We start from the raw sequence: 23,839 nt of genomic DNA on the forward strand, positions 1-23,839 counted from the left end.
ATAGTGTAAGCCAAGCCTACAGACTCATGTATATGGAGGAACATTTTAAAGGCACGATCAATGTTAGAGAAAGGTATTGGGATGAACATCAGTAATGGTCACTTAACCAAGTTTTGGATAGGTGTATGGCTAAGATGTGGACCTTTGATAAACTTTTCCACTATAAAGCTTTTTGACATAGAAGCCGATTTACATATTGCAAGTTTTTATGATGAAGAAAGAAATTGGAATCTTCATCACCTTGAACAGGTCTTACCTATTCATATTGTTCATATGATAGCCGTTACATTTATAGATCCTTTGAGTGATGATAGTGATATTGAAGTTTGGCTTATGACAAATGATGGTGAATTTTCAGTTAAGACAGCATACTAGATTCAAATGAGGACTAATACAATTATTGAAAATTATTGGAAGAAAATCTAGAAATTTAAAAGCTCCATGAAGGTTTGCATGTTTCTCTAGTGTGTTATGCACAATTCTCTCCCTACATTCTCCTGGTTAAAATAGAAGGATCACAAGCATAGCTATTTCATGTCCAAATTGTGGAGTTGCTGAGGAGACAATCATACATGCTTTGCGGGACTGTATCTCATCAAAGTGTTTATGGATTCAGATTAGACCTGAACTTATTAATAGTGAATTCTTTGATTTGAGCTTGAAGGATTGGATGTTGGGGAACATATCAAATGATGTATCCTTTGAGAATGTTACATGGAGATTGATTTTTGTGCATACTATATGGTTTGTATGGTTTTGGCATAACTTGGTTATTTATGTTAAGTCTTTTATCTGGCCAAGTAATGCATGGAAGCAAATCTAAACAAAAGCTAAGGAGGCATGGGACAATATAGCCGTGAACAACGAAGAGTTAAGCTCAAGGTGCTGATTGCATGGGAAAAGCCATGGCCATCATATGATGGCAGTGCGAAGGGCCAACCTGGGGAAGTAACTGGTGGAGGTATAATCTGTGATGATAAAGGCAACTGGATTGTTGGCTTCACATATAAAGTTGGAGTCTTATTTTCATTGACAACCGAGTTATGGGCACTCTACCAAAGGTTAAAACTTTGTTGGGAAAAAGGCTTCAAAAAGGTATAAGTGGAGACGGACTCCTTGATAGCTCTCCAAAAATTGTACAAGTAGAGTAATGCATTTAGGGATGTCAACGGGTAGGGTACCCTCTAATTTTGAGGTACTCGAACCCGATTAGAAAATGGAGTACCTGAACATTATAATTACCTGAATATTTTTTAAATTTATTACCCTAACCCAAACCCTAATACATACTCACTACTCGATAATTATCTGAACTTGTTTAAAAACCCGATTATGTTAAAAAATTATTAAAATACTCTTCATGGATACCCAATTACTTGAACCCGAATCCGTACTCGTATCTATATGTAATAATATTTTCATCCATATTTCATATAATTCACCAATAATTAAATTTATAAAAGCACATAAATAATAAAATTTAAATTTAAATAATCAAAAACAAATATCTCAAATATCAACTTAAATAATTAAAAACAAATATTCAAACAACAACTTAAACATTACAAGTTTAATTAACTATATGGGTTTGTCCATGAAATTAAAAAAAATAATTATATTAAAAAATTATTCTAATCTTACAATTTCGTTATAGGTATATATTTTATAAGTTTATACACACAAAAGTATATATTATAAGCAATAATTTTAGAAGTTATAATTTCTATAACGTTAACACAAAATAGAAAGTAAACATGTTTATATTTAAAGTATATATACTAAAAGTATATATACAACTGTAATTATATTCTTTATAAATTAACATAATATATAAAATATATGTATTAAAAGATATTACAATTTAATTAATAATCATAGTTTTATGAATTAATTTCATTAATAATATGGGTTTGTCTTTAATAACATAAAAGTAAAAAAAAATATATAATCGAGTTCGGGTATCGGGTACCCAAGGGGTGATATTTGAACCCTACCTAAACCCGATACGGGAAGTAAAATTACTACTCGAGCACGATTATAGGGTACTTTAACCCTATATAACCGGATTGGATACTGCTTCAAAGGAATTGAGAATGCCTACTGTCTCACGTTCATCGTGAAGCAAATCAATGTGCCAACTAGATGGCCATCCATAATGACAATTTATCTTTGGGGTTACATGTATTTGAATCCCCTCCTATTGGTTTAGTTTCCTTGTTATTAGCTGATACTTTGAGTATTGCATGGCCTAAACTAATGTAGTTAAATTGTTCTAATACTTGCTATAAAAAAAAAAGTATAAGACTTTTATTTATGTTTCAATAATTTTTTCTTGACCTATGATTGATATGAGACATCCTTAAAGAAACTTGAATCTAAGCAATAAGGAAAAAAAAGGCTAAAGAAGTTGTTAAGTCATACTTAGACATTTAAATTGTGCTACAATTAATGGCATACTTCAAGTACCTAGAACTTACTTCAAATGTAACTACTAAGTTTAATTAGTAAGAATGACTTTGAATAAAAGAAAGAGTTTGGTAACAAAATTAAAAGGTTAGAACGAATGAATAACTTTGGCAAGATTAAAAGAGATATATATATATATATATATTATAATTATAGTACTACTTACCATATATGTGTTTTTAAAAAGTTTGGATTTTTAATGATAGTTTCCGTTTGAATTTTAGATTATTTTATAATATTTGAAAATTAAATATAAGTGTGCATAGAATATTAATTTTGGTATGTTTACAAATATTTAAGTAGGCAAAACCATCTTTTGCATTGCCCAAGGCGCAAGCTAACTAGCTGACATATATGATTTACCCGTGGAGTTTAAAAATTTTACAGCTAATATATATATAAAGAATAATAGAAGTATTTTTATAAATACAAATATTATGGTGGAAAAAGCATGAGACTTGAATTTCTTTTTATGTTTTTAATGAAGAGATGGAATCTCATTTTTAGCAGAAATAGGAGGAACAAGACCAAAAACACGACAAGCAAGCAGGAGGCTATTAATTCTTTTTAATTTAATTATATACAAAAAAGGTTTTTGATAATGGGATTATTTAATTAGTCTTTAAACCTTATTTATTGAAATAATAATAATTATATTTTCATTAAAAATTAATAACCTAACTTATAAGCCACTCAAACTGGCCCCACCCAAGCTAGAGTAGCTCATTTACGCCCCAAATGCTTGGTATAAAAACAAATAAGGAAATGCCAACAAACATACAAAAATGTGAATGCCACAAAGTTCCTGTATCCTATATGCACCCACCCCCAAAGAAAGAGTACACCCAAAAACCATGTATCCATATCTGACTATCCTGTGTTAACTCTGTCTATAACTTTATTCTGGATTTTCTTGCTCAAGCTACCTGATTGAAACAAGCTACCTGATTGAAACTGGCTTCTGTTCAAAGGACTCGCCTACTTGTAAAATTTTTATATATACACAATGAAGCAGAGAATCATCATACGAGGTACAAAAATCACACCCAATTGTTAGGAAGTGAAAAATCATGAAATCTAAACGACACCTCCCCAGCTGTATCTCGCTGTAGTCTCACCTCTGGCTGCTCGCCTGTGACTATGCTCTCATTTGGTTCTTCAGGTGGCAGAGGCAGTATTTGATTTTCATTAGGTTGGTGTGCTAATCTAACTTCAGGTGGCAATGGTAACACTGATGGAGAAGGAATCCGAAGCCTGGCACTGCCAAAACCTCGGGAAACCAATGACTGATCCCACAAAAAGACATGCATAAGAATTGGCACGTTCGCATGCCGGTGTAGTGAGAGCTTCTGGCTTAGGGAAACGGTATCGAAGCATCGAACAGCTCCGGTTGAAGAAACCATCCATGGAAGAACCTTCTGGTTTGACAATCTTGAGACAACCAGGAGCCTAGATGCACTCACTGATTCTTTGTAAAGATTGCTGAGTCCTGATCTCGTCGAAGGCACATTTTCATCACCATCCATAACGGAAGAAATATAGATGAATCCCTGTTATTACACACAAAACAATAAGCAAATAATGTATAAACTTCTTCATATTATCCTTTAACTATAGGATACAGCATATGCCGAACTCCCCTAGTATAATCTCTTCAAGGCTATTTCCATTATAACTCTTGGTTTTTATTTTCATAAATCTAGCTCCTGATAGTATAATACTTTATGTGCCTTCGTAAGTAAGGGCATATGCCAGTTTGTGATTATAGCTAAGATTTTACTAGTTTTCCTTTCCAAGTATTTTAATTATTTAGTAAAACTATGAGTTCCTATTACTTCTTATCATATCCCTGCATTAATAATGTGAAATTCATCTTTTCAGCAAATTTAAGCTCAGCGAATAGTATGATAAGAAATAAGGATGAAAATGTACCAAACTTAAAAATTATGAACAGTTATCATGTTTTCATTTGGATCAAGATCAACGAAAAATGTCTTTCTTTCTTCTTTCTATTTTGCTAAACTATTGATCAAAAACTTTTTGCTTATCCTGTTTTTTATAATTTTTAAAGTTATAAATTAGTATTAAGATGTTATAAATGAAAAATATATTTGTAATTTATTTGAAGCCCCTTCAAATGAAATCCTAGTTTCACCCTAGAATAGAGTCATGGAGATTCAGATAGTAGACCTCTTCTGTGCGGCTAATGGCAAACCCAAGCTTTGTATCATCTTCTTTTAGTTTGATCTCAATTGGAATTTCTTCTGCAAGCGGAGCATACCATAGACGAACTGCTCGAACAACTCCAATGTCAACCCCATGGTAGTCCTCAAAACCATACAGGCTTGCATTAGCTAGGTTTGATAAATCAGATAATGACCCAGCATTTACAGTAGATGAGGCTGTCTCTCCTGAGATCTGCTCCAAAAATCAAAGAAAAAAAATTCAGTTTCAATAGTCACATAAACATGTACAATCTTCGCTAAATGGTCCACCTGAGAGAATGTTACTCCTAGATAGAAGACGTATATGAATTTATCATTTGTGACATATCTCAGAGTTAAATATGTGTTTGGCCACTAATGTCCATGGAACAGCACCTGAATGAAGCCTCTCTACAGTGTTAAAAGTTATATACCATCCATTTAACATCTAGTTTACAAGGCACTATAGCATATTTGGCAACCTTCATGTTTCGTAATTATACCAATGGCAGTCTTTCACAATTTTTGCATGATAAGAAGGTATGATGATGAAGAATGCAAAGAATCCAATTGAGGGATTAAACTACTTAATTAGGAATATATTGTTACTTTCTTGTATTTTATGGAGTTAATTGAATTGCTTATAGATGCAAGGATGATACATAAATTCAGGAAGAATACTAAATTACCAGGAATTCTTCTTTACACATTGTTCTATGCATTAACATAGTAAATACCGTCATGTATTATAGGGAGAATGGAATAACTATTTTCTAGAAATAGAATAAGAAGGGGACCAAACAGCGTAACGCAGGGAATATTATGTATACATATTGAATACGCAGAATCTATGCTGTGGACATTTGGTTCACTGAGAATAGCTACTCTGTCCCGTAATGCCATGTATGATCCTCTCTTTCACCTAGTACTTGTACTACAGAAAAAGATACTGCAATTGCAAATGGCATCAGGTCTCTTTTGCTCAGTTCAACCATCGGCTATTGGGTACAGAGGAAGAGCTCCATATAGCTATTAATGCATCATGTTGCTATTTTTGTTTTTTAATAATCTGTAACATGTCCTTTAGAACACTGTAAATACTAAATTGGCATGCAATTTAGTGGTGAAACAACATTGTGATGTTCCCATTGAAGATATTGACTCACTTCAGCTTGTATTGTAAAGCTTTTGAGGCTAAGGACTGTACCTTAGTAAGCAGAGATTCCGTCTGGATATTCATGAAAACAATGGGGACCCCAGAGGCCTGCGATGCATTAAGCCAAGCATTTGCTCGAGCAAGAGTATCCTCCAAGTCATTGTATCGAGAAGCCACTCGATCTGAAGCTTTTGGAAGGAGGAGAATAGAAAGAAAAGAGCTTGAGTTTGGAACTGATAGCACCTCCTGCATCCTTCTCTCCCATGGATACGAGACATATCCATCCTGAAGCCGTGTCCTTGATAGTTCACTGACCATCCTGGAGTTCCTTGAAGCTGCAAACTCATTATTTAAGATTGCATCAGAAATTAGAAAGAGTATAGAAGAAGATTCAAACTTTTATTTTCAACAAGTTATGGGTCGATGCAGAACACTTAATGATACTTCTTAAGAATTTCTACACAATGATTAAAGGATAGCGATCATCCAAGGGCAGAATGGGTCAAAAAGAAAGCATCATCAATACTCCATTCATCTACTTATTCAGTTTTTCTATTCAAAACTATAAATCCAGCAAACCATATTACTAGATAAGTTGAAGAGACCTTCAAGCGGCATTATGGCGGGACCATGTATGCTTATTTAGAACTTATCAAAGCACACTTTGTAGGTTACAATTTACATCCATAATACGATACTAGGATTTCAAATATCTTATTAGCATTGATTGCAGTAGAGATAAGGAATGGTAAAAGATCCATGAAGGGATAAAGATGTAGGCTGTCCTTAACAATTACAGGATATTTAAATAGCCAGAGAACCAACTAACATCTTTCCTTTTCTGTATGGACTAACTTGTCCTATGGCATGTTACACACCACTTTAAGGAATAAGGACAAGACCCTAAACCCAGTCATGGATTGGGGCAATATTTAAATACAATGTATGATGAAATGTTAAAGGAGAGCAAAATACCTCAAGAAATATCACACATCATGCTGGTATCCACTAAACCAGAACAGTTTGCATCAGGAGAAAGCACCATCTACGATGGAAAAGACAAAGGTGCTCTTTCCCCTAATTACAAAGGTGCTCTTTCCCCTAATTACAAAAGATGCTTTTAAATTAATAATCAAATCATTTGTGGGCACTGGTCTTCAGCTTGAGGACATCATCATCACATCTTTCAACTAACATAAAACTACAATGGTTCAGGTTAAGGTTGCATTTCTGCAGGGTGTCCCTACTCCCACCAATTGCCAAAAATTTATCTTCATGTTTTCTATCACTGGAAGATGTGAAATTATAAACCAAGAAGAGACTAAAAGGATGTTGATAAATTCCATTTCAGAACATGTACGGCCCTAGTTAACCATTGATCAGTGCTTTAGAAGTCCAAAGACTAGTGCAAGCCTACAAAGATCCAACTTATTTCCAAGTTTTCCTGCTGGGAGCATATTTTTTCAAGCTGTAATCCCTACTGGTGTGAACTCGAAGAGCCCACCGATGGAACCCAGGTGTGAAAGGTGATAAGCGGATGTTGAAAAGCGGTTGAACGACCAAAGGTGGTAAATGAAGCAAAGCAAGATTATAGGTGAAATAGCATAACAAAAGAAACATCATCCCATTCGTATCACGCAGTTGAGAAAAACGAATCCATGAGAATGAGAAGTTCACCAGCAATGAAAGAAACAAGTTTGACTATCAAAACCCAAAAAAGCTAAAGTTTCCATTATAGAGGGAGGGCCTCTGTGAACCCTGACTAGAGCTTGATCTACACTACTACCGTGTCAAGAAATTTCAGTTCATACTCGGCTTATAAGGTTAACAAATAAAGCGACTGACTTTCTACACCAAACCGTTCAAAATCACGTGTGAGCATTTAAGTTATTTCAATTATGGAGCATTAAATGATCCCCTACTACATCAAAGCAATAAATGAGTAAATAAATAAATATAGCTAGAGCACCATCCACACTTTGAATGTAACACTGGACCTGACCTAAACTTGGGAGAGAAGTTAAAGGGATTGGACATTAAAATATCATATTGAAAATAAATTATAAAATTCATTTCTATATAAAAAAAAATATATATCAAGTGGGGCCCAAATAGAGTGAAATCGTATGTCATTATTAGGGAAACTACTTTCCCAACAAGCGAGGGAACCCATTTGTCAGCTCAAAAATCCGACAGCAACTTTATCTAAATATTGTATCGACTTTTTTTTTAAAAAAGAGAAACCACGAAAGAAAAAATTTGAAAACTTGTTCTGATACTTAAAAAATTGGGGAGAAATACACAAGTAGTACACGTGTGTCAAGACAACATTTGCGTTTACCAAACAGACGAGAAGAGAAGAGAAGAGGGAATCCAACGACCAAATCGAAGTTTCAAAGTCCACGCAAAAACTCGGAATTTCTATTTAAACAATAAAAAGATAAACAAAAAAATCAGGCCCTCTGTCGAGCCAACTCGGTGGGTCAAAATAAAAAAAAAAAAAAACGAACCTTGCAACTCGAAGCACTCGGACTCTGTCCGATCCGAGAACCCGACGGCGTAGTTAGGATCCGCTATAGACCTCAACATATAATGCTTTTTCCCGCCAGACTCGTTAGGCACGATACACGCCTGCAATTGAGCGAAGTCGTCGCCTCCTCGCCTGACTCGGACGAGAATCGACGTCTCCTTGTTCTTATACGAGCTGTGAAGAATCTTCTGGACTCCGCTCTTCCCGCCTTTAAAAGGTGCCTTATGGGTCAGACTAGACCCCGAACTTGACCCGAATCCAATTCGAATCTCCTCGACGATATCTCCTGTTTGGAGCATATCTCCGGTCCATTCGTCGGCTTTTGAGCTCCCTCTCAGACACTCGATTGAGAGTACGGTGGGCGATCTCATGCTCTCCGATTGTAGGGTTCGGTCCATGGGCATTTTCGGGTCGAAATTAACAGAAAAACTTTTATAATTTTTTAGAAAACAAAAAAAAAACAACTCTGGATGATCACCACCTCATATTAAAGAGAAGAGAAAACATAAGAAAACTTGTAGGGCTTTCTTCGAGAAAGAAAAGTTTTTGAGAGAAAGAGAGAGGGTTTCTGAAGGGGAACGGGGGGGGTTTGGAGAAAGAAGAAGCGAGAAATGATGGAATATTCAATATTGTTTTAAAGGGAAAACATGGCTCGAAGAAGAAAGAAAAATGGAGGGAGGGGGAAGTCAAGGGGGAGAATTAGAATGGAAACGAACTGTTGAATATTGATAAGGTACGGAATCTTAATTTCGGGGAATGCGCAGGCAGTGATTCGGAATCATGAAAGGAGAAAGAAAGATTATGAGGGGCGGGGTCAAAGTTTAACAGTACAACAACGACATGAACCACACAGTTTGGTGTGTGTCATGTAGCCAGCGTGCTTCTAGATTCATACTAGAATACAATTCCATATCTGTCTGCCAAGTAACTTGTTCTCCTTAATCACATCCTACAGTCAAAAAAGTGCCCCATCTTTGTCTTCTTCTCCTATTATCTTTCTCTTTATAAACTACGATTTATAATTATAAATTATCACGCCATCATCTTTTTGTTTTATAATCAGTGTTTCAGTTTGATTTTTTCATCAGCTTTTTTTTTTTAACTTTAATCTTTTTTTATTAATTGAAATTTTAAAAATACTCTTTCAAAACTTTAAATAAAGTAATTTTATAGTAATATGTTTTATTAAGATTTAATTTGATTAAATAATTAAGTCAAATTGTATTATAAAAAAAAATCAAATTAACACAGCGCTTATGTGATAAAGAGAGTGACAACTGTAACATCATATGAATAAATAATATAGACCTATACATGATCACATTATAAATTTTAATAATTAGGCATCACATCTTAATTTATTAAATTTATTTTTGATATAATGGAAAATACCTATATAATAATCTATTCAAAATAATATTAAATGTATATATGACCATATCACCGATTCACCAAGGCTAACGAACTATCGAAATTGTTAAACTTTTTAATATTTAAATACAACAAATTGTAGTATTTGTCGATTTGCTAATTACCACAATCTCTCATATGTTACCTACCAAAAGTAAAGAAAAACGTTACGTTTGTCATTTTGTGTATAATTTTATTTTTTATTTTAAAAAATAAGATGCAAAAAAAAATAGTATGATTTTGGATAAAAGACTAAGATAATGATAAATAAGACAACAAAAAAAAAAATCACTTCTGTTGATAAACAAAGATGAAATTAAGTTATCCTTTTTGTCTCATTTCTGATTCAATTGCTCATGTTTTTCTTTCTTGCATATTTTAAAATTGTATTTTTTTTGAAAAAAAATACTTGTAGATATATTTTTTAAACTTTTTATATTAGAAATTTTAAAATTAAATATAAAATACATCAAATTCAAAAAGTTTTTTTTTTAAATCTCTTAGAAATCAATTAAAGACAATAAAAAGAAGAGGAAGGGAGTACTTTTTATTAATAGGGTTGAAGGTGAGGTGAGTAAGATAAATTAATAAGATTCTAATATAAAGTTATAAATTGAATAGACCACCATACCCCTTTAAAATGACATGATTCAGTATATGTAAACTCAACCCTAGTTAATTTAAAGGTAATTAAAAACAAAGAGACATTGTTGGTTTATTATGTGTGTACAATTCTCAATTTTGTCAAGCGCCGACTGATGCCTAGTTTGAACCTCAACCACAAAATGTTCCCTAAAAACAAAAGAAGAAAGAGGGCAAGCGATGATGCCCTTGTTGACGAAATGTGCACCCAAAGCCAAAAATACCAAAATGACGAAGATTTTATGCTAAATGATCCCAAATTCAGAAATATATATAAATATATATATATATATTATATAAAATAATCATCATCTGTGTGTGTGTAAATAATATATAAAATAATGTTCTTTTTCTAAATTAGTCGGCACATTACATTGCCCAAAAAAGAAAAGAAAAGAAAATTCGTATAAGCTAATAGAATGATAATAAGGCGAAGCTTCTAAGCATAGTACCATGATTTTAGTCAAGACAAACCGCAGTAGATCATTACCACGCTCCCAATGACGGACAGAATTTTCACGATGCAACCACGTGTTTTGACTCATGAGCCAAGTTCACCACGACTATTGGTCCGTGTTTGGATGAGCTTCGGTGGTTGTAAATTGTCCAAGCTGCTGACGTTACCAGGACTGACCCCTTGGCTGACGTAAGGCTAAAATGGCACGAAAAATGGAGAACATAATCCTGCAAAATAAGAAATAAATGAGGGAAAAAAGGATGAAAAAGTAGTTAAAGAAAAGTGGTAAAGATAAGAGCAACTCAATGCGAATGTGTAATAATTTTAATACTACTGCTAGCAGGGCGGAGTTCATCAAATTTTATTAGAGAGGTCAAATATAAAAAAATTAAAATTAAAATTTTTTAAAAATTAATATGTTAAATTCAATCAACAATAAAAATATTGATAATAAAAATATAAATTTATAATTTATAAAATATAAATAATTAAAAACGATATATAAGATTAATAATTTCTTCTTATACAATCAAAATTATTTAAATATTATATATTCAAGATAATTTCATTTTAACTAAATATAAAACGTAAAGCATATAAAAAAATATACTCAAATTAATTTTCTCTTACATAATCAAGATTAATAAAAAAATGATACACTGATGAAATTTGAAGTAATAATGTAACACTACAATTTATATTTGAGAACTATATAATAATTTATTAATTTTTAAAAATTAAAATTATAAAAAATAAAATCTGTGTAACATAAAAAAAAAAAAATATAACAAGTAGAAGGTAGATACCACATATTACATAACAAAAATGAAAAAAAATATGATTAATAGTTTGTAAAAATTTGAGAAAAAAATTTTAAAAAACTTATAACATATGAACAAATGGAATAGAAATGAATAAAATAAATAAATAAAAATAAAAATAATAATATAAATTAAAAAATTAAAATTAAATGAGATCTATAAAATTATTTTATTATTATTTATTTATTTTAATTATTAAATAAAAAATTATTTTAAAGAGATCATTAATAGAATATACAAAAAACTTTAAATATATATTATAAAAAAATTTTAAAAAGTATTGGAGAGGCCATGGCCCCATCACATAAGGAGGTTCCGTCCTTGACTACAAGTACTAAATTATTCTATTTTTTAATTTATTTTTATTTGATTTTTTTATGTGTTTTATTTTAATATTTAAAAATAATATGTATTCGTATGAATCGAAATGACGAGAAAAAGAAGGAAAAAAAGAGAAAAAAGTTACCATTGAATTTTCCTCAAACTTCAAAATATCTTTTAAATTTAATGTAATTCCAACTAATAGGTGGGTGTCATGAATACAACCCTTGTGTAACTTAAAATCAAATATATAATAATATTAGAATTAGAATTAGATTGATCAGTTGGAGCTACGATTTTAGCAAAACGCAACGATGAGAAAGGTTTTGGTGAGAATTGAGGGATATTTCAAGCATGGAATTTACAATCTTGACCCAAAAAGGCTGTAATCACAAAAACTATATATATATATATATATATATATATATATATAATTTTATTTTTTTTTTTTGTGGGGGGAAGGGGTGGTGCTGGGGGTCAACATTTCACTGCGAATACTACACAATTCGCATTATTTGATTCTTAATGATAGAATTGACCGGATACACCCAAGCTATTCAGCAGAATAAAGTCTCACCAGTTGGTTTTTGCTCCAAAATTCAAACTCACTTTTCCTTTTCTCTGCCTCTTGATTGGAGGTACAACCACGCAATGTCATGTATCTCATGATTGTGAACCTGGTGCTGGTGGGATGGCTTTGCCCTTTTTCCCATTTATGGGTCCGTCACCTCGACAAGAAAAGTCTTCATATATCACATGCCCATTCACTTTAGTCCATATCTACTCAACTCAACTCAACTCAATAATCTCATTACCTTAAAAATATCTCCTATGACCAAGGCACGCACTAAATTTTCTGTTTTCATCTCTTGCTTTTCTGCAACAATGGAACTTAAACCAATGCTCCAGCCTCAAGGTTAAATAGATCTTCTCAGAAAACCCAAAGCGCCTTTCAGTAAAATAATTGGAATTAAATAAGTGCGAGACGCAAATTCTGGCCACTTGATCGTTTCAAAAACTTATGTTATATACAGATGGCCTTGAGAAAAATTGATTGTTACAGATGACTTGTAAAATTAGTAAAAAAATAATTACTTGAGTATGGTGTCTTATTGGTTGAAAGCAGATAAGATCCTATATCAACATCTGAAGAAAGCAAAGCAAATGACTGAAAATATAGGCCGGTGTGATTCACAAAAGATAGATAAGCATCAATGAAAGGAAAATAAATAATTTCTTAAAATATCTTCTCTAGAGATGCTAACTAATTACAAACTCAACCATAACAATCAGCTACGCTCATAGCAGTACTTGTCCGTTTACCTTGTACTTTGACAATACTTTTATTGACTTAGTATGTTACTTCACACACACGACACGTTTGTATTTATGTATAAGCTTTCTATTCAAACTCTATTATTTATTAGAAGAGAATTAATTACTTACACTCTCGTAAGATGATAACTTTTGCATAAAATAGCAAAACGATTCCACTCAAATTAAATTTAATCCTTTTGAGACTTGTAACGGGTGAGCACCAGAGTGCTTTACTAGTCCATGTTAGATGACAATAAGAAACAATTTAAAAACTTTTTAACTTTCGAGTGAGATCTAAACTTAGCATGTAAAAGAGATCTAAACTTAGCATGTAAAAGACAGTAGGAAGTTAATTTTTATGTAGAGTCATATTAATCTCTTTCATAGAAACTCCTTGAATTACGACACACAAAGGAACCATTTTGTCCTAGCAGCTGGATGGTAGATAAAACAAATAATAATTCGTATAATTTTTTGTCAAAGTGACCTTTTTTCAAAAAAGAGAAAGCAAAAAAATATTTCTTTTCTGCTTTTTCCATCCTATGAAAAAAGAAGAGGATAAAGTTTTTAATATTCATTATTTCTTTATCTCTATTTTCAGAATATTTTTCTCTTTGCTTTTTCTTTCAAAATTTGAAAAGTGTAGTTTTTTGTCTTTTCTCCTAAAAAACAAAAAATAAAGAAACATGAAAAAAGAGAGTGGATTCTTTTTTTTCCTATATATATAAATATTTATTACAAACCGCAAATGACAGTACTTAATTGTTGAATATTTATTGCAGACTACAAATGAGACTCACAATTTTATGAAAATTATAACAAAACAAATTTCTTATGTCACGACCCGATACTCCCCTCGAACTCGTGACAACCGCCGCGGTGTCCCGATAGACACTCATCACCCGAAATGCCAATCGAAACCCCGTAAGGCTTTAATATCAGTTTCTCATTTCCCCTGTGAGTAACAGTTGCCAAATATCACGTTCTAGAAGATTTTAAACTATTTTCAACTTAAAACAATAAAATAAATAAAAAAATAAAAAAAATAATTTTCATCTCATAGGGGTATTTTGGTCATTTTTCTTGAAAATTTCAATACCAGCTAATAATGTAGTATATAAGTGCATAACACATATTTCAAAATCGAAAATAAATTTAGATGTTTAAAATATTCGTTTAAAGTGAAATTATGACTGTTAGAATAAAATAAAAATATTAAAAAAATATTTAATTTTCTCATAAAATAATATTTTTAAAACACTGCATAAATAATTTCTACAGCGTAAAAGCAAAATAAATTCATATATATTGTAATACAGTAAGTCAGAGTATTTAATTTAATTTACAGTAACAAGTGGGCCCTCGAATAACCAAAAATAAGAAAGATTGTGAACCTATAGTTTGGAAGATGCAAATCCAATGGTGGTCATCGATGAAATCAGCTATCTATAGACTATCCTGAGCTTGAAATGGGTGGAAAGGAGAGTGGTGAGATTATATAATCCCAGTGAGTAAACAAATACCATCTAAAATATCTAAAGCTGAGTAAATAGAGACAGATAAAACAGTTTAACATACTATAATTCATCACCTTACAACTTGTTTCAACCAAATAAAATCCATTCATATAAATCGAGTAATCAACATGGCTTATGAATTTCTTAAAAGCTTGGCTCATGCCAAAATCATTTTTGTACCCAGTTATCAGGGATGCCTTGATCAAGGGCTATCCCAATCAAGTCCGTCAAGGTTGTTAAAAAGTTATGTACGCATAAATCATGTTTTTATTTTAAAAATATAGTCGTTCCTTGGCGTTAGCGGAGTTCATCATCACGAGGTGGTTTGGTGTGAAGTGAACTCTAAAGTTATACCTCGGGAGTTACCTTACTCTCCTCTCCAATGAGGTATGAATATGACTAAGTTCCGTGCCCCTCTAATAGGCTGATCCATAGAACCAGCCCACTACAGCAAGCTAAACCCACCATACAATAAAATTTGCAATAACATGACATGGTAATTATTTTATTTTATTTTACAGCCTTTCAAGGTAAATCAACAATTTATACATTTCCAACACATTTATCAAATCAACCATTCATGCCAATATTTCCAGAAGCCAATCAATTAGAATCATGAATTTACAACACACAAAAATAGTATCCAATTACTCTATTTCCAAACCATCATTCAAATTTAAAACAATTTTATAAAATCTTTTTCATTAAATCACATTTTGTTTATAAAACCGAAAAATTAATCATTTAATTCATTTTTCATAAAATTCACAAAATCGAATAAAACTACTTTAGATAATTAAGACGATAGTAAGGTTACTCACTATTTCGGGAGTCAAATTCCAAATACTCTGATTCTTGATCCTCGGATACTATCTCTTTACTTTTGCCAAAATGCTCACCATCTAGACATAATGCATAATAAGCCATTTACTACATTTGTGCTAAATTGTTATAAAACCAATTCAGGTTTTATACTAATGTATGAAATGGGATGCAAATTATTCAGATTATTGTCTAAACATGGTGTTCTACACAAATTCAATTGTGTACCTAAATTAAACAGTATTGGCCTAATTCGATCTATCACTCGATTAATTGATCAATACGTCCAATTCAACTCCAAATAATTTCATTTTTCTCCCAATACTCCAAATCATCAAACACAAATTAAATAACTTGAAATATGGCAAAATCATCCTCACATTTTCTCTTGAAAAATTCAGCCATGATGGGTGCATCAACACTATAATTTTTCCTACTTGATCCTCACACCACAAATCACTAATTCCTAACCAAATCACTTGAAATAAAATCAAAATTATCCTTAATATTCCACATGGAGAATTCGGCCAATGATGGGTGATGGAAGAACATGAATTTTTCTTACTTGATTTTCATGCTACACACCACTAACTAACTAAAAACACTAAAATATCTTAAAATCTAACCAAATCAAGCATCAAAACTTCTCTCTAAATGTTCAGCCAGCAAGATACCCATCATGAAATCATGTGATTCAACCATGAAAAATGCAAAAGAATGCATGGAAAAGGTGGATCACAAGTCAAAATCAAGAAATTTTACCTTTGATTGCTTGATTACTTGAATTTTCACACTTTTCCCTTGAATTTTTTCACCTAGGGTTTTTGTTCTTCTTTTCTTCCTTTGTTCTTGCTATGGCCGGCCATGAGAAATGAGTTAGGAGAGTTTATGTGCTGATTTTTAAGCTAAATAATAAATGGATGAGATTTTGACACATGTCACCATTCCATTGGTCCATGTGTCATACTTAGCCATTAAGCAATCTCTCTCCACCACTTAAATTTTCTCAATTATCCATGATAATATTGGGTAAAATCCATGTGCTGGACAAGTGTTGGGTGGTGTAAAATTACAATTTTGCCCTTGGAGTGGCAAAATGACTATTTTACCCCTATGCTCGAAAAAATGTCGAAATTAAAATTTTTCACTTCTCAAACTCAAATTATGTTCTAAATAGTCAATCTTGATCAAAAACTTCTTCCAATATTCCAATTTTAACCTCGGATGGCAAAATGATCATTTTACCCCTAGGTCATGAAAATTTCAATTTGACTCCAAATCGGTCATCGAACTCCGAATCACCATTTTAAGTCATTCTGGGGTTTTAAATTCTCAATTTCATCTTAAAATCTCTATTTGGACTAGCTTGAGGCTTAATTCAACTTAATTGTACCATTTGGTACAATACCGTCCTTTAACGATTTTCGAGGTACCCAAGTAAGTAAATATGCATTCTTATGTAAGAATGGCATAATAAACATATTGTAGAGTCGGGCTTGACATCTTATGTATTTTTTGGAGATAAATTGAAATTAAAGGAAGAAATAGTAAATAGGGAATAAAGAATTCAAAAGTGGATATTATAAATTGAAAAAAATTAATTTTATATGTAAGAAAAAAATAGTTGTTGGAAATATTAAATGCATATTATCGTTAATTGATTAGAAATAAGAGAAATAAATGAGAAAAAATTGCTACTGAAGATCATTGAATAGATATTACTGTTTATTGATAGGAAATAGAAGAAATAGTTGAGATTTAATAGTATTGTAGGAATTAGGAAGTGATAAAAAATGAAGATTTATTGGGCATATAATTAGGGAAGTGAGAGAATATCTCATTTTACTAATTACCTTTGACTTTTACATATTTTTAATGGGAAATAAAATAATTGGTTGAGAATTAATAGGGATCTAGAAGTGAGACAAAATAAATATTTATTAGGCATGAGAGAATAAGTAAATATTTCATTAATTATCTTAACTTATATACTTTTAATATAATTAATTATACTATTATTATTATAAAAATATGAAGCCCTTCCAAATTTGAAGCCTAAAGTCCTTGCTTTGGTGGCCTTACCCAAGAGCTAGCCTTGATTTATGCTTTTTCCCAAAACTTTTAAAAAAATTGAAATGATGATTACTTTTCTTTTTTTAAAAAAAGGCAATTCATTTTGAATAAATTTCTTTACTTCGCATTTTACATCATTTTTCTATTGTGGTTTTCATTGTACCCACATTGCATGTAAAATTTCAATTTTAGTAAAATCTACAAATATCTTTTTCATTTCATATCCCTTCATATCATTCAAAAAGGCATTATTGCATTTCATCATGCATCCATGCACATATCATATGTATTTATTAATCTCATGTTCACTTTTGGTTATATTTATTTAATACGAAAGGAACCTACAATGTGGTCAACTTTAAAGGAAAAAGGACAAATCTTTTTTTTTTAGTGAAAAAATTCTTTTTTTTTACGAAGTTTTAATTTTCTTATTCTTTTCCTAATTTACTTTGGTTTGGGTCGAGAGGTTTGAAAGATATGAAACATTAATTGGAAGCAAGGATAAATTCACTGGAGCACAATTAAGATGAGTTTAAACACTACCTTCAAGAGATGAAAAGACATATTACCAAATTAATGAAAATGGTTGAAATTCTCAACAAAACCAAAAGAATTCATCATTAGGAATCCATGTCGTTTCAAACCAAATCATGTCGCAAACAATCATTGAATGAAAACCAATTGGTCATTGATGGGTTTAACACTTTGCTTAATGGCCCAAGAGAAGATCAAGGTTTAGGAAAAGTCATGAAAGGGATGAATGAGTTGAATACAATGATGATTGAATTGAAGATAATCATGCTCAAAACGAGATCTTTGGGTCGCACACAACCTTTAAATAGTGGTGTGCAACCAAACACATATCTTTAACCTATCACCTTTTGACCAACTTTTAACCCATGAGCATTAATTTGCGTCTAAATTCGTACCTCCGCTCAACTATATTTCAACAGCTTTTTCAACAAGTTCTTCAAAATCAATCACGCACACCATTGTCAATGACCTCTACTTTTAGCCTAAGCAACACTAAAAAACAATTCATAAAGAAAAAAGAGTTTGACCCCATTCCTATTACCTATGGAGAACTCTTTTATCAATTGGTGCATGATCATCTCATTGTCTCGATGCCTCTAGTTGCGACCTCCATACTCTAAGTAGTATAATTCAAACGAAAGATGTGATTATCATTGTGGAGCTATGAGATATTCCATTGAAGATTGTGACTCCTTCAAGTATTGGGTACAAACATTAATAGATGCTAAATGGTTTGATCCAACAAATATAATTGAGGTTGGTTGTGGGGAGCACCATTAAGTGTTAGGATGAAAAAGGAATTGACTGTAGTATGATTTCTTTTTCTTTTTCTTTTTTTGTTTTCTAGTAAAGGCTTTTTGAGACTATGATTTTAATGTTTAGCCATGGCAATCCTTAAATTCTTGTGAATCTCGTAAGGATAGGTTTATGTTTGTGAGTATTAATGTGGAAATGAATGTGTTTAAGATTGCACTTTTGAATTATACAAAGTGTTGTCATGGATTGGACTAAATGTATCAATATTGGCTTTTGAAGGTTTTGTTCAAACTTCTTCTAAATTTTATTTCATAATAGCAAAAGGAATTTCCAAAAAGGAAAAAGATAAAAAGATGAAAAAGAGTTGGTTTGAAAAATAAATGTGTTATACAACTTAGAATTTGTCATAATCTCATCGTGCATATAAAGTTTCATTGCCATTCATGATCAAGTGCTTTTGTGTTTCAAGTCATTCATCATCCCTTGACTCACACATACATTTAATCGTCCTGTTATGTGTTCAAGCATCCCATCATGCATTCAAGCGTCCATCAATTTGATACACATGCATTCATTCATTCACTTTTGTTGTAAATGACATCATTTGACTTTACTGCATTCAATGAAAGAAGAGACAACAATATTGTTGATTCTAGAGGATAAAGGATCTCTCTCTAAGTCTTTTATGAAGAAGAACTATATTTAGAAAGATCTTTGGTAGGGTATGAATTGTCTCTCGGTCTAATTTCTATCCATTTTGTAAAAAGTGAAAAAACTCAAGGGAACTCACTTACCGTTTCTGCAATATGCGGGCTTAAGTTAGAATCATGGGAGATGAACATTTACGACGGATGGAAAAGATCGAGAAACATCAAGAAAAGATAAGGGAATAGTTGGCAAAGTTAATGGAGATGATAATTGTCAGTAAAGGGAAAAGGAACTATTGGAGGATTAAGTTCGCAAAATCTAAGCTAATTGCTTGCACAAGGGAAACTATGTCAATTATGAGGGCAAATCTTTCTGACCTAATTAATTTACTAAACTTGGAGGATTTTAAAGAGCAAGAAAAATGGAAAAGGACTTGTCAAGATCGAAAGAAGAATTGAAAGTGCGATAAAAATATGACCTTTTAGAAGAGCGCCTTAAAGCCATTAAGGGGATGGATGTCTATGAATGCATCAAACAAATCGAATTGGATTTGGTGCCTGATGTGGTTATTCCACCCAAGTTCAAAGTCATGGATTTCAAAAAGTATGATGGAACCAAATGCCTTAAGGCACATTGGGCTTTGTATTGCAACAAGATGTATTGCACCAAATGGTATTTCAAGTTGGAAAAAAAATAAGATTTGCACATGGAGAGATTTGGCTTGAGCATTTTTGGGACAATACGTGCACATGTTAAAAGCAATTCCCAATCAAATGACCCTTCAAAATAGGAAAAGTGCCTTTTTGAAAGTTTCAAGAAATATGCTTGTAAGTGGAAAAAGGTAGCATCACAAGTCCAACCATCCCATATTAGTAGAGAATTAAATTCTTTATTTGTTGATACTCTTTCTCTTTCATATTATGACAAATTAATGGGTAATGCTTTTTTAGATTTTGCGGATTTGATATTCTTCATGGGAAAGATTGAAGATGGGATAAAAGAAGGGAAGATCGTAGACACTTGAACAAATGATATCGTCAAAAGGAAAAATGAGTCTCTTGATAAAAAAGTTCAAGCAATGACTTTTGAAAAGAGAAACAAAAGGAAATTTTGTGACATACAAGGAGATCCTATGGGCGCTTATTTGCACCCATCACCACATGTCCATGATCTACCTCGACCCTTTGTTCTTACACTTAGTTACCATTTGTGCCAGCTCTTTGACCCTATATGTTCGCTTCAAATGATCAAGGAATCATCCAAATTACCTTCAAAACAACAAGAGAAAGAAAGCTAAAATGTACCATTCACTACCAGTGTCTTATATAGAGCTCTTTCTTTTGTTGGTACAAAACCATAAAATTTCCATAATTCTTTCAAAGCATAGAAAACCTCCTTACCCAAGATGGTATGACTCAAATGCTAAATGTGATTACCTTGTTGGGGTTGAAGGTCATTCCATGGAGTATTGCATTACATTCAAGAACAAGGTTCAAGTTTTAATCAATGCAAACCCAATTAAATTTAGATAACTTCTCTACAATTGTGGAAGTAAAGGGTTATAAATGCAAAGCTTAGATTTTGGAACAATTTAGTGGCATGCCAATTTAGGGTAATCCTTAATCACTTTTCAATTTTGTACATGCATATATTTCAAAAGCATAAACTCTTGGGAATATGAACTCGTCTTTCATGCATAATCATATAATTGGAGATGAGTGAATTTTCACTTTTAAGCATCATAAAATGTTGCCATGAGTTGAATTAAGTTTATAAACATAAGTCTTTGAAATTTGCTCAAATTTCTTTCGATTATTATTTATTTATTTTCTTTTCAACAAAAAGGGAGTTAGTTTTAGAACATTGGCAATTTAAAATTGATTGAAAATAAAGTCTTGCATTGCTTGTTTCTAAAGTCATGCAAGAAAAAGAAAAAAAAGAAAAGAAAAGAGAAGAAAAAGGTTTGTGTAAAATACATGGTGAAAAGAATCTCAAAAGAATTGGTGGTTACTATTTACAAATGAGCCCATCCTTAAAAAGCATTCTCAAACCATATTTTCAAACATGGTCAGTGCCTTGACCAAGTGAATAAAGGCCACTTAAGGGCTTGAATCCAAAAGGAAGCAAAAGTTTTGAAATTTCATCAACCTTATCATGTAACACTAAGGGACGATGATCTTTGTCTAAGTAATGATCAATGTTGTGATAAGATGATTTGCAAAATTCATTTTTTTTAAAAAAAGCAAATCCTGCACTCTAAGAAAGAATATGAATTTAGTAGTTTGATAAGTGTCAAGATTAGCTAAACTTCAAATATGCCTAAGCCACTTGATCTCTTTCAATTAGGTCTAAGATGTGAACTTCTTCACCCATTGTCTAAAACTATCCTTCACCTACGCTTTGGGGTAGGATGACCAAAAGAAGAAAGATTTCTCAATACCTCAAGAACACCATTTCTTGTAAGATACACTTTGTTTCTCTCCCATTGGGGAAAGATAACATGAGCAATTCATGTTAAGGAAATTTGATTGATGAAAAGATTTTGAAAAGGTCATTGTTGCTCTAAATTGTTATATGAACCTTCATCTAAATGGTTGATTAAGGAAAGGCATCGTCGATGAATTCTTCATTTTAGAAAATTTGAGTCAAGTTTTGAGTTGTGAAGGCATGAAACCAAAAAAAAGAAGAAAAAATAGAGAAAGAAAAGAAAAAAAAAAGGAATGGTGAAGAAAGTTAAGAGTGATATCATGCACTTGAGATATTCAAATGATGTCAAAAACAAAAACGAAAAAAACAAAGAAAAATCAACATTTGCTTCAAAATCTTTCTCTTTTAGGGATTGCTTTTCACTATAAGCATCTATACTTGAGATGAAAAATGACCATGTTTCATTTCCCTTTCACAAATGAAAAATTATCCGTTTGTTACCCCTTTAAGTCTATTGAACTTTTTTTAAATTGCTCTTCATTTAAGAATAATCTCTCACATTAGGGGGCAAATATATGTAGAAAAATCTTATCAAAAAGCATGGAGAATAAGATCTCATTTTAAGAAAGGAAACACCCTATATGAAAAGACAAATGTAAAATAATTTGAATTTTAAAGGTTTTTTGAACTCAATCCATCAAAATGAAAAATGTAAAAAAAAAAAAGATAATGATGAAAAAGTGATGAAAAAAATAAAAAAAGAAAAAGAAAAAAATTGATGGAAAGGCATGCTTTGAAAATCAAAAGGACAAATGTCTCAAAAGATTTCCACATAATTTCTGAATTGATCACCGTTATGTACATTTTTAGGCCATTTTATCCATTCTTCATAACCCTTAATCTTAACTTGTATTACATGCTTAAAAAAGTTTATTTTGATCCAGTGTGGATGTTTAAATGGAAGAGCTTTCTTTGAGGAAAAAAAAAAGAAACAATCTTATATTGAAAACAAGGCTTTTTCTTCTTTTCTTTACCAAGATTACCCATTTGAATCCATCGATCCATTTTGAAAATAGTTTGAATTTTTTCAAAATGTATAATGGAACGGTCAATGAAATAAAAAAAAAATTGACAAAAAAAAAAGAGAAAAATGGAACTTTAGGGTGAAAGCCTGTAAGAGCAATCTAGAGTAAATATGAAAACTTATGAAATTATTCATGATTTTGACTGAGGTTGTAACAAGAAGCACAAGAAAGATATCATTTCAAAGCAACTAAAATGCATTGAAGACCCTCAAAATATCCAAGAATGTAAGATCCAAGATTTGTCAGAAAATCAATGTTGAATTTTTAATCTTTCTCTTCCAAAATAACCATGTAAATTTTAAGTTTTTAAAGCTGGTCTTGATGTCTATCAAAATGCCATACATGATGAGCCTAGAAAGTGTAAAAAATTGATTGTGATTTGAAATAAATCTTTTGATAAAAATTTTGATTTTCAAAGAGCACAGATTTGAAAAACAAAATCATGTTACCTTCGTGAGCTTAGACCAAAAAAATTGATTCTTCCTTTTCTATCAAGTGGAGCTTTTTGTTAACCATGACCTTGATGTGTTGATCCTTTTGATCCATTTGAAAGAACAAATTTTGATTTTACCCACCTAAGATCATCTCAAATAGTAATCAGCTAAGCTCATAGCAGTACCTGTCCATTTACCTTTAACTTTGGCAATCCAATC

General features: G+C 31.7%; 1 protein-coding gene across 1 annotated transcript; it reads right to left on the reverse strand.

The window, feature by feature from the left end:
* Nucleotides 3,225-9,188, reverse strand: LOC18589766. Its single transcript, XM_018128286.1, has 4 exons — nt 8,337-9,188; nt 5,878-6,161; nt 4,657-4,884; nt 3,225-4,016 (listed from the first exon to the last, which is right to left on the reverse strand). The coding sequence occupies exons 1-4, from the start codon at nt 8,758-8,760 to the stop codon at nt 3,507-3,509; spliced, it is 1,446 nt and encodes a 481-aa protein (XP_017983775.1). The 5' UTR covers nt 8,761-9,188; the 3' UTR covers nt 3,225-3,506.

The sequence above is a fragment of the Theobroma cacao genome, chromosome 9 (assembly GCF_000208745.1).
Source record: "Theobroma cacao cultivar B97-61/B2 chromosome 9, Criollo_cocoa_genome_V2, whole genome shotgun sequence".
NCBI classification, from domain to species: Eukaryota; Viridiplantae; Streptophyta; class Magnoliopsida; order Malvales; family Malvaceae; genus Theobroma; species Theobroma cacao.

What these genes read in the sequence shown, in the direction of transcription:
- LOC18589766 (XM_018128286.1), bottom strand. Translation starts at nt 8,760, where the DNA reads ATGCCCATGGACCGAACCCTACAATCGGAGAGCATGAGATCGCCCACC. An exon ending in CGGAATCTCTGCTTACTAAG is followed by an intron (nt 4,885 to 5,877) that starts GTACAGTCCTTA and finishes TTTTTGGAGCAG; the next exon opens with ATCTCAGGAGAGACAGCCTC. An exon ending in CCATTAGCCGCACAGAAGAG is followed by an intron (nt 4,017 to 4,656) that starts GTCTACTATCTG and finishes GTGTAATAACAG; the next exon opens with GGATTCATCTATATTTCTTC.